Source organism: Pantherophis guttatus, chromosome 6 (assembly GCF_059756535.1).
Source record: "Pantherophis guttatus breed Tessera chromosome 6, ASM5975653v1, whole genome shotgun sequence".
In the NCBI taxonomy this organism is placed as follows: Eukaryota; Metazoa; Chordata; class Lepidosauria; order Squamata; family Colubridae; genus Pantherophis; species Pantherophis guttatus.
In genome coordinates, this window is record NC_142068.1 from 72,072,775 (window position 1) to 72,084,792 (window position 12,018).

At 36.9% G+C, this 12,018-nt stretch overlaps 1 protein-coding gene across 1 annotated transcript in view; it reads right to left on the reverse strand.

The window, feature by feature from the left end:
- PAPSS2 (3'-phosphoadenosine 5'-phosphosulfate synthase 2) overlaps window positions 1-1,962 on the reverse strand; it is a 47,305-nt gene extending 45,343 nt beyond the window's left edge. The window contains exon 1 of the mRNA XM_034425945.3: window positions 1,867-1,962. Coding sequence (XP_034281836.1) covers window positions 1,867-1,890 — 24 coding nt within the window. The 5' untranslated portion in view covers window positions 1,891-1,962. The remainder of the gene's footprint in view (window positions 1-1,866) is intronic.
- Between the last annotated feature and the right edge of the window lie 10,056 nt (window positions 1,963-12,018).

Sequence of the window (12,018 nt, forward strand, 5' to 3'; positions counted from 1 at the left end):
AGTCCTCTCTCAACAGAGGAGGAGGAGGAGAGATAAGACACCACCAGTCTGCAACGCAGCTCTTGTAGCAGTGCCAAGAAGATTACACAACCAATTAAACTCTGAGGGCAAAGATAAACGCCTCAAAGGCTCTCACGAGAGTGTTAATGAACCAGATGACTGCAAAGAAATACCATCCTTCCACTCCTCCCACCTCTACCATCCAGTCAGAACCTATTATATCTCCCACCATACAATCTCATCTGTCAGTACCTATCATTCAATCTCCCAATCCTCCCCCCATCACAACTGATGAAGTTTCTTGGATGAGAAAAGAAACATTTCATTCTTCTTCCTCAAAGAAAAAACAGTCCAGTTGCCTTTTAAAAAAGCACTTTTGAGACAACTATGACCTGGATGACTGAGAATCTTCACAGATAACTGGTTAGGCTACATGAAAAAGTAGACAGAATTTGGTAGCAGCTTCCAGATCGAGCAACTTTACTACTAGGGCACCAACTTTCATCTGTTCATGAAAACTACTGCCCTAATAAAATTGATGTATCTTGAAGCAGCTAACAGTTTGGTTCATTTCTGCATTGTTGCAGAGAAAATTGGATAAACTTGGTCAGTAGTCCCCAGGAGTTGCTTGAATTTTTTTTTTTTAATTTGATTTATATGCCGCCCTTCTCCAGAGACTCAGGGCGTCTTACAATGCGTTAAGCAATAGCCTTCATACTTTTGTATATTTATACAAAGTCAGCTTATTGCTCCCATAAACTGGGTCCTCAATTTACCTACCTTAGAAAGGATGGAAGGCTGAGTCAACCTTGAGCCTGGGGAAATCGAACTTGCAGTAATTGCAGGCAGCTGAATGTTAATAACAGGCTATTAGTCTGCTGCGCCACCAGGCTCTTAATTTTAATTACAATTTACCTTTTTATATTACCACCCAGCAATCATGATGGGGATGCCTAGCCTGCATTCATCACAGAGATCATTGACATCATGGGTGATATCAGTTCATTGAAATTGATAAATCTTAAATCAGCTACACCTTTTTTTCAGGTTTAGTTCAGAAGCCTAGGGATAAAAAGGGTTGCTTTAATGAACACAAAGAGGTACAAAAAATGAAGCCTCAAATTTGAAGTGTGCAATTTTAATTTGCAGAAGAAATTCACTTAATTCTTTCTTTGGTGCTTACATGTTCCAATCTTTGTGAAATGTGATCTAACAGGTCAACTGTACTCACAAGACTGTCTGATATTACCTAATTAATTATATACTCAAGAAGCCAGAGGTAGAATTATGTTTGGACCCTAAAAAATTGCTGTAGGAGATTCAAAAGTTTTGAATACAAGGAGATCATCTTTCTAGATTGGCTGTCATGATGGTATGTCCTGCTGCTATGACAAACAAACATGCTACTTGCAATTATTGTTTGAGTTATAAAGCTGAAAGCTAAGTCATTTATTCGTCTATTATAGGTAAGTTCAGCAGTGTCTACAAGGTTTCATCAGAATGATTAACTGAGTCATAATGTGATGAAACAAGTTCTATTTGGTATATGTACATCCGGCTTCACAATATAATTGCAAAAGGGTGAAACTTACATCTTAATACATATTTCATTACCTGCTCCCATCCTAGACACCCAGATATAAGTTGCAAGAAAATAGATCGGTAGGAAGGAAAGATTTTTAGCACACCAGTGAACCCATTTTCAAGTTCGAGTATTAAAAAGCCCACACTAAATCAACACTAAAAACTGTCTCACAATAAATCAAACCCCAGCAAGCTAGAATACTGAAAGTTAAGATACGCCTTATAAATCTACCCCATGATCATTAATATTGCTATGCAGTGCCCTATATCACATTTACATACCATAAGTCTTCTATGCTTCCACATTTTTCTTTTGTTTTTCAAGGCCAACTGTTGATAGCAAGGAAGGATAGGACAAAAATGCTCTCAGTGTTCAGGTCCTCCATCCTTTTATGAAGCATTTAAACCTGATATGTGATACTGTATACCTTTCCGTACCATAGACCACACCTCTGAATTTCCAGTTTCCTGCTTTTGTGGTGTTTCAACCAAGTATAATAAAAAAAATGTGATCTTAATTGGAAGTATTTGTTCCATCATTGAATAATCATTGTTTATGGCTGATACTCCCAGTACATTTCTATACATCTTATGTTATGCATATGTGTTCAAACTAAGTTTTACTTAGCTCAAAAGAGCTTTCTACTTAATTAACTTGCTAATTAACAGACTCTGCCAGAGAAAAGTTTCCTGAGGATGGGTTCCATCATGAGTCCGAAAGCTCAGAAGACAAAACTTCTGGTCCCAATGACTGACCCAGACTCGATCTTGCTTATTAATGTTCAGGATGGCAGCTTAATATAACATACTGCATTCACAAGCCACAATACATTGAAATTAATGTTTCACCATATAAACCTATGAAACAAATAAATGGCAATAATCACCATTTTAAAGATCTACATTTAAATAAATCACAGATGACTGAACCATTGCAATATTGGTAACAATATCTCATCAATATCAACACATAATTTAAATTAATGTATATTTCTGGATGCCCGCTTTTCAATTACAGTCTATTAAATGTGCGGCATATTATGGGTACTTAATAACCCATGTTTATAAAAATGTATAAACCCAGATTATAAAAATTTTCTTGTGGTGGTTTGGCAGATAATTCTTTTTTTTTTCCTGACATATTTTTATGAACTACAGGTATATGGCAAGTATGCAAACATGGAAAACTAGATATTCTATTTCTTGTTGAAGTCTGACTGTACATAGAATGTATACATAATAAATCACATACTGACATGCGTCAACATGTACATACAAAGATTACATCTCTTCTTAATGCCTTAATTTTTTTCCCCTGCACAGAACACCTACTATTTTCTCTTATTCCAGCTACAGCCAATGTTCATATATTGAGACATACTCCTTTCATTCAGATTGACAGGCAGGAATTATATAACCTTGTTGTAGATATAATTTAAAACACATGAAATGTTTGTGGAAAAGATAGAAATTGGTGGGGCCTTCACATATACAACTTTGAAAAGGAAGACTCTAGAGCTTGATTTGGCCTTAATCAGGGAGGAAGCAGAGCCTCATATGGGCTCAAGACAGTTGTTATGTTCTATTGATGGCTTGGTTTGATAATATTGCAAGCAGAGATCCCAAAAAGCTTTTAAGAATGCATGAAAATTGAAGATTTCATTAGTGTATAGTTATGTATTTTTTGGAAAAATATTATGACATCTTGCACTTATTAGTCATGCTTGCATATTGCAATAAATCAAGAGACAATAAATCAAGAGAAAGGTATCAAATGAGTGAATCTGGCATATGTCATAAAGTTCATTGTATTAAAATGAACCTTTTGAACAATTAATAATGATATCAACATGCACTTATCTTAGTCAGGAGAACATGTTGTATTGTTTGTATATCCTATGGCCTAGATAAGGTCATTAAAAACTTGTTATATAACATGTATAGCTAATCCCTGGAAGACTTATTATATTTAATATTTGCATTGTTCCATAGAATTTCCCGCTTGGACTACTGCAATGCTTTTAATTTAAACCATATTTAAACCATATTCATGTAGTTTGGTGCACACGAGTGCTTCTTTGTTTGGGGTTTTTTTTTTTTTGGCCACATACAAGAGTTTTGCCATCACAGAATTTGAAATAACTGTCAGGATTGCAAGATTTTTCACTAACCTTCCAGAGCCAACCCATTACTTCTCAATTAGGGATTTCATCTGAAAGCAATTCCTGGTCATTCTTATTCTAACCTTTGTAAAATTAAGAGAGTCTTTTTTGATCTGAAAGAATCATGCATAGCCAAAACCTAACAGTATTGTTCTTTTCCCGGACCTAATTTTTATCCCGCAAATAAACTCCATAACTGGACTAACATAGCACAATAGCATAGCTTATTTAACTCCAATTAACAATCCATTATTGGCTAGATTCATACATTGCAGTTGCTTATCATGGTTTATTAGACATGATGACTGAATTCCTACTACATTTCATATCAGAACTAAGCAAACCTCATTATTTGGAATTAGTTGGAATTTAGTGGTTCACTGGTGCTAGGAAGTTGCCAAATTCAAATTCTTTCTTATCTCATCCCAAAACTGCTAAAAGGAAGTATCACATGCTTACTGCCTATCAGTATTGACACATTCTCTGTAACTACCACTTCTCAGTTATTTGATGGGATTTTAATATTGTATTATTTTCAGCATAGGCTGGCAAATAATTCTGATTTGGTAAATTGCTGAGAACATTTGGGGGGTGGGGGAACCCCAGGGATCCTCAGACCACACTTTTGATGAATACTGAATTACAGTACTCAAGATTTATTCACCAAAAGAAAACTAAAGAATGTTCCTCTGGAAACCTTTGATTTAATAAAATAGCTTTTCATTAAAATAAGTTATTTGATCTTCCACTTTGTAAATGGCACTATTAATGTCCCATTAGAGTTGCATATGTGTATGCATATATGTATATGTGTATGTGTGAGAACTGTAACACTTTTATAAATGCCTACTGATCTGAAATATTTCAAATATTTTTTAATTCAAATTGAATTCTAATTTCAAATGTTCTTAAATTGTTCCTAATAACTGTTCCTTGAGTGAAGGTGTGTCAAAAAATTCAAAATGATAGCTATGACCTTTAATTCTTCCCCGTTGCTGAAGCCCAGTTATGAACCATACTTCTAATTTATTTCTATTGCCATAAAATGTGATGCCTTTGTTTAGCACTGTATGAATACATTGGCTAAATGACACCTAACATTATAAATCACTTATTGAATAATATCTGAATATGGATGATATAAACTGATTTGAGAAAATCTGACTTCTTTGACTGTATAACGTCTGTTTTTTTTTAATTAATGCATTTTAACAGTGCTAAAGAGTCAAACAAGTCCGTGAGAATTTTTTTTTGCTGTATCTTTTTTTTTTTTTTTTTTGCTGTAAAGTTATACAGAAGTCTTTGTTATAGGATCCTTGTAGCTGAGGAAAAATAATCTCTAGTAAGCATAGATTTTCAAATGCGTGACAAGCTTATCTGAGGCCAAAAGTGCTATTCAAACATGACATTCAATATTAATAAGTTTGAACGGACTGTCTTGGGAAAGTGGATGTGCTTTTCTTCTCTGTTTATCTTGGTGTTGCAAGGGGTCTCCAATTTGCAAACAGATGAGTTAGGAAATAGTAGTAACGATGTACAATCATGAATATCCTAACCCAGGGGTGGGCAAATGTGGTCTTTTTACAACCTGTGGACTTCAATTCCCAGAATTCCTGAGACAGCCAAGCTGTCTCAGGAATTTTGGGAGTTGAAGTCCACAGATTGTAAAAGGGCCACATTTGCCCACCTCTGTCCTAACCTACTATTCTCCATAAAGGGAATTTTAGAAGTTGGGCCAACACTTTGGTGCCCCATCCTGCTAGGGTGGTTGATATATACAGTATGAGTTTTAACAAAGGAATGGACTTTAGGCCCCCATATTTTTTTTTTCATGAATCTATCAACAGATGAATCACTGATTTCTACAATAATCATAAGAACGAAGCAAAAGTAAGTAATGGTATGAATAAATTGATAAGAAGCAATGTCACAGAAAGCTTTCAAATGCTCAAACAGTAGGAAGCCTACAATCCTTCTTCAGGCTTAGGACCTGGCTATCTACAAGACCGCATTCTGCCACCGATTGCCTCCCACCGACCAGTACGCTCACACAGAGAGGGCCTCCTCAGGGTGCCGTCAGCCAAACAATGTAGACTGGCGACCCCCAGGGGAAGAGCCCTCTCTGTGGGGGCCCCTGCCCTCTGGAATGAATTACCACCGGACATAAGAAGGATCCCCGACCTCCGCGCCTTCTGTCATGCAGTGGAGATCCTGTTATTCCAGCAAGCCGCTCTGATAGGATAAATGGTTAATTTGGTTTTAATGGGGTTTTAAAATTGTTTTAAAATGAGAGTTTTAAATTCGGCCTATGATTTAATTATTTTAATCTGCTTTTAAATTCTATTTTGTACATTGTTTTTATTATGGCTGTTCACCGCCCTGAGTCCTTCGGGAGAAGGGCGGTATATAAATTAAATAAAATAAATAAAATAAAATAAATAGGTGTTATTCCTATTTACCTTGACATTTGGGCAGACATTTGAGAGTTCTATAATATTTGGTGGACCCAGGATTGCCAATTCCAATCTTTGATACACATTACTTCATTTAAAATGCCTAGTTAGTAGTGGCCATTAGTCTCTCTTGATTTAGAGATGAGATAGTTACAGTAAGTGAGAAAGATAGTAATGGAGGTGATCTTAATGCATTCTCTTTTCTGGTCATTTTACTCAGTTTCATTGTCTCAGTTCCTCCTGTTGGTACAGGGGAAATGAGAGAGAAAGAATCATAGCCATACAAACTTGGAAGTTTAGATGATAAATATAACTATAGATATTTTCGGTGAGCTCACTCCTATCTTAAAAGTGTTAACACAGGAAACAGTCGTTCCATCTTTCCTATCCTTTTTAATATAATAAATCTGATATACTGATTAAGAGCATTAAATATATGTCATATAATTTTCCCCAACAGTTGCCAGAATAAATTCATCCCATCTTTTTGCTATTATAGTCTGCTATTATTTTGGTAATGACCTTCACTTTATCAATGACAGCAATGATTACCTGTTTCTGCATTGCTACAGGAAAGTCACATAGATGCATCCGTAAGTTAGATTCTTTATTATGGTCAGTGACTGATCCATAAGATGCCCTACATATGTAAAATGAATATTAATTAATTAGTAGATCAGATAAGCATATTAATCATACTGTGCACCTTGCATATTACAAGTCAGAATTTGGCCATTCTAAACAACTAGAATCAGTGGTCAAATCCAATTTTTTTTTACTACTGGTTCTGTGGGCGTGGCTTGGTGGGTGTGGTGTGGCTTGGTGGGCGTGGCTGGGAAAGGATACTGCAAAATCACCATTCCCACCCCACTCTAAGGGAAGGATACTGTAAAATGCCCATTCCCACCCCACTCTGGGGCCAGCCAGAGGTGATATTTGCCGGTTCTTCGAACTGCTCAAAATTTCTGCTACCAGTTCTTCAGAACCTGCTGGATTTCACCCCTGACTAGTATCAGTTTATCAGTTTATAAGAACCTAACACTTTTTAAAAAAAAAAAATTGTGAGGTGACTTAAGCAATGCCAATGTTTGCAAATGTTCTGCATGCTGATGCTTGGAGGAAAAAAACAATCAGCACTGGGATTTACCAATTGGACTGGTTCGTTATGTAAGATTTTAATCTGAAAAGTTGGCACAACTATAATTAAATCAATAATTCCAATTTATGTGTACTTGCCCAGAAGCAGTATTGATTTCACATTTCTTTAAAAGCTAATTCACTATTATGTAAGTGAATTCTTCCATTGCATTCCTGCTTGAATTAGTCAACTTGGAGACCAAAAGAAGAGAGACTCGTATTCTTATTTGGAGGATTATGCAACTTGACCTCTATACAGCAATATGCATATAAATTTTAAATCTTTTTTAAAAATTGTGTTACTTCAGTGGGTTTGATTTGAATTAATCAAATAGCCAGCTCAGCTTAGCTGAGCTGGCTATTTCCACAATTCTGTTTAGTGTCGTAACAAAATAATGAGCAAATAAAAATGTACCTTGATCAGGTTGTGAACTTTGTGTGAAGTTAGATAACCAGCTAATAATGACTACAAACAAGTTTTCTCAGAAAATGCACTATCCCTTCCTTCAAACTAAAGACTTACTGTAGCTGCAAAGAGAATTACTCTGCTTATATTACATCTGAAGGGAAGATGTTTTCAAGGATTAAGTTTGTAGTTGGAGTGCACCCGATGTTTGCCAAGATTCTCATGCTTAGGATAAGTAGCCTAATCCAAAGAATGAATTACCAGAGGGTTGTTGCATAATATCTCCCAACACACAAAATTGTGTACTTTATTCATCCAGGACATTTCTCAATAGTCTTTATAGCATGTGAATGTTTGTTGTTTTGGTGCAATTAGAACTGGGCATTTTAAAGAGAAATAAGAAGCAAAACTACAATGGGATCCAATATTGCATTTAGTTACTGTTGTACAATTATTTTTTACTTAATAAGCTGTAAGCAGTTAAGTTCACCCAGTATGCCAAGCTAAAACCAAAGTATTAGAGAAACTACTCTGGTTTTTAAACCATAAATTTAATGTGATTGTGTCCATCTCATGTAAAAGGCATTCACATGCACACAAGCACACACACACAGATGGAGAGACACAGAGAAATAATTATTTCACACTAATGAGATTTGTTGCATTTTGTTAAAGATGATTACGGAATAGATTGTCACTAATTTACACCAAGCAAAATAAATACAGACATTTCCTAGCATAGCTAATGATTTTTAAGACAATATTTATTTATTTATTATTTGTTTATGTATTTATTTGCTGGATTTATTGGGCGGCCCAACTAAAAAAAATGTTGTGATTTTGGAGAGTGTACAATAGAAAAACAAGCAATAAAACTAAAGAATCAAATCAAATCAAATATATCCAATATATAAAATTGGGTAGGATTACTCCTTTCATGCCACCCATACTCATCTATATAAATAATAAGATAAGGATATAGATGTCCCGGGGAGTGGGGTTGTCACAAACTTTAGGGGGCAGTGCTGATGTGTGTTTCTTAACCCTAAGAACCAGAGTTGCCTGGAGATGTTTCCACGGTCATTTGGGCAGCATGACATCATGCCATAGCACAAAGCATACTGCATGGAGACATGGAACTCCGTTACCTTCCTACATGATATGTGGTATCTATTCATCTACTTGCATTTGCATGCTTTCATACTGCTAGGTTGGTTGGAACAATCGACGGGAGCTTGGCACTCGCATTTTAACTGCTGTGTCCTTACATATAAGCAATATGTATAAGTAAATAAACCCAAAGCCTGAGAGAAAGGCAGGATCTTCAAGGCCTTGCAAAAGACTAAAAGAGTCTTGGTAGTACAGTGGTCTAAAGCACCCTGTTATTAAGACCAGCTGCCTGCAATTACTGCAGGTTCGAATCTCGCCAGGCTCAAGGTTGACTCAGCCTTCCATCCTTTCTAAGGTAGGTAAATTGAGGACCCAGTTGTGGGGGCAATAAGCTGACTTTGTATAAATATACAAAAAGGATGAAGGCTATTGCTTAGCACATTATAAGCCGCCCTGACTCTCCGGAGAAGGGTGGCATATAAATCAAATAATAAAAAAAAAAGACTAACAGGCTTTGGGATGTCTGAATTTTAGAGGTGAGAGGAGCTATTCCAGAGGACAGGTGCTGTGACCGGAAAGGCAAGGTATCTGTATGATACAGTGAGTGTGTTTTTGTATGTCTGTTAAAAAAGACTCACTGGGTCCCATCCTAATCTATGAAATATAACCAGTGGTGGGATTCAGCCAGTTCGCACCACTTCGGGAGAACTGGTTGTTAACTTTCTGAGCAGTTTGGCAAACTGGTTGTTGGAAAAAATCATTACGGCAGAGAACCGATTGTTAAATTACTTGAATCCCACCACTGAATACTGAATATAACTGATCTGCTTGCAGTAAACCGAGGCGTGTCTCGCTGATTTTTCCATAATGGCATGCAATTACTGTGATTTTTATCCAAGCAAGTTTTTTCAGGTTTTCTTTAGCAAGATTTATTGGGACAAAAAGGATAGGGTCACAGGAATTCTAGGAACTAAAATGTTTTCAGGTCAATGTTTGGGGATAGTCATGGCCAGATTATGAAAGTTGAAAACCCCAAAATATTGGTCTTTGGGTTTTAGGATTGGTGTCATTGTTGCTATTAAGATGTTTTATGATTATCTAATTTGAAGGTTTGAGGCTGTAATTTGAGGGGCTGTAACTTGTTCAGTCCAACTCTAGAGGGCGATGCTCCATTCCGTGTCTTAGCTGAGGGAACCAGAGTTGTCTGAAGATATTTCCGGGTCATGTGGGCAGCATCAGTGATGGGTTGGTCCTGGTTCGGTCCGGTTCTATAGAACCGGTAGTAAAACTGGCGGGAGGCTCCGCCCACCCACCACAATGTCATCATGGGCGATCGGTGCATGCACAGAAGCTTCTGCGCATGCGCTCCCGTTGCGAACCAGCAATAAAGGTAAGTAGAACCCACTCCTGGACAGCATGACTAAATGCTGAGGCACAGGGAACGCTGTTACCTTCACACTGAAGTGGTACCTATTTATCTACTCGCATTTGCATATTTTTGAACTACTAGGTGGGCAGGAGGTATGGCAAGTACCAAGCGCTCATCCTGTTGCGCAGCGCTTGGGTCTCAAATTCGGCCTGTCACCTTTCCAGATGATAAGCTCAGCGTTTTTAACTGCCTCCTTTATATAGCCCCCTCTGCAGCTATAATGTTACCAGGGCTGAGGTGGAGAGGGGCAAATTCTCCCAAGCTGGAAAAAAAAAAGGATTCTTACTTCACACCACATAAATTTAGCTATTCTAAACAATGGGTGTTGGAATGACACAAATGGGGTGCTGGGCCAGCCCATAGATTACCCATTGCTAAGATAAAATATCAGAAACTGATAAAAAGCTGAATAATCAATCAGGAAATTTGATTGTAACGGTAAATATGTCATTGCAAACAGGTTTCCAGATTGATTAACTTTTACCTGTAGAAACATACATACATACATACATACATACATACATACATACCTTGCTGTTTCCATTTGCAGCACTGAAGTAGAACAGTGAACATTTGGAACCAGCACTGTAAGAAACATGTAACGGTCTGTCAGAAATCCCTGATAGATAAGGTCTGTACAACCCAATTATTTGCTAATTTACATTTAATGTTGTGGAAAGTTGTGCAATCATATTGGCCTAGGATTCATCTCCTTTCTTCCTGTAATTTTCAGAATCGTAAGTAAATGTGGTTTAATATACTCATAAAGTTTAAGCCAGTGTGGTGTAGTAGTTAAGGTATTGGACTGGCATTGGGGAACCTAAATTCATATCCACAACTGAATAACTTTGGGCAGCTCATTCTCTCTCCACTCAGCATATTTCACTGGGTTGTCGCTGTTGGGGAAAATGGAAGGAGAGAATGCTATGTGGGCTGCCTTTTGCTCCTGGAAAAAAAGATATACAGTAAATCTATGAAACAAATGGATAAATAAATACCAATACATGTATCAGATTAGCAGAGAAATTCATGTGCATTCTGCCCAACAGTATATCTGGTATACATTTTAAGAATAGAACCAGTCCCAGAATTTGGCCATGATCAAACTGTCTTCATTTTATCGAGATTAAAATTTTGCCAACTTCGACTTGTTTGTAATGGATCTTGGGCTTCTCACCGACACACAATATAATTGCAAAGTTTAGGATGATTACCAAGGTTCAGGATGAAATAGTTTTCAAGACCAGTGAAGTCCTGGTTGTAGTCTCTAATGACAGAAGTCAAGAGAGCTGAAAAACTGCCCTGCTTGTTCAATCTGCCTACTTTCCTGTTATCCTCCTGTAATTAGGGGACTTCGTTTAATGTAAAAACAATATAAAACAGGGCATCTCTATATCTTCGTACTCAAGTCCTTCAATCCACGGCTGCAGATTGGAGACTGAGTTCGTTATTCTTGGAATATGGTCCTCTGTGGTAATGACTGTATCTCCTTGCCATGTATTTTAGGCTTTAAATTGGTGTGTGTATATGTGTGTGTGTTGTATCTTTCATTTGATTATACTTTTAAAAATAGCATTTGTGACTTCTTATGAGCGGCTCTTACCTAGAACAGTAAATATATATCTTTTTTTACTTAGGACCAAATAATTTTTCAAAGATGCTGATAAGCCATCAGTAACTTTCCTGAAGGCAGTTGCTGCTGTGTTTTCTTCTTATTCATTTGGATCTCTTAATAAG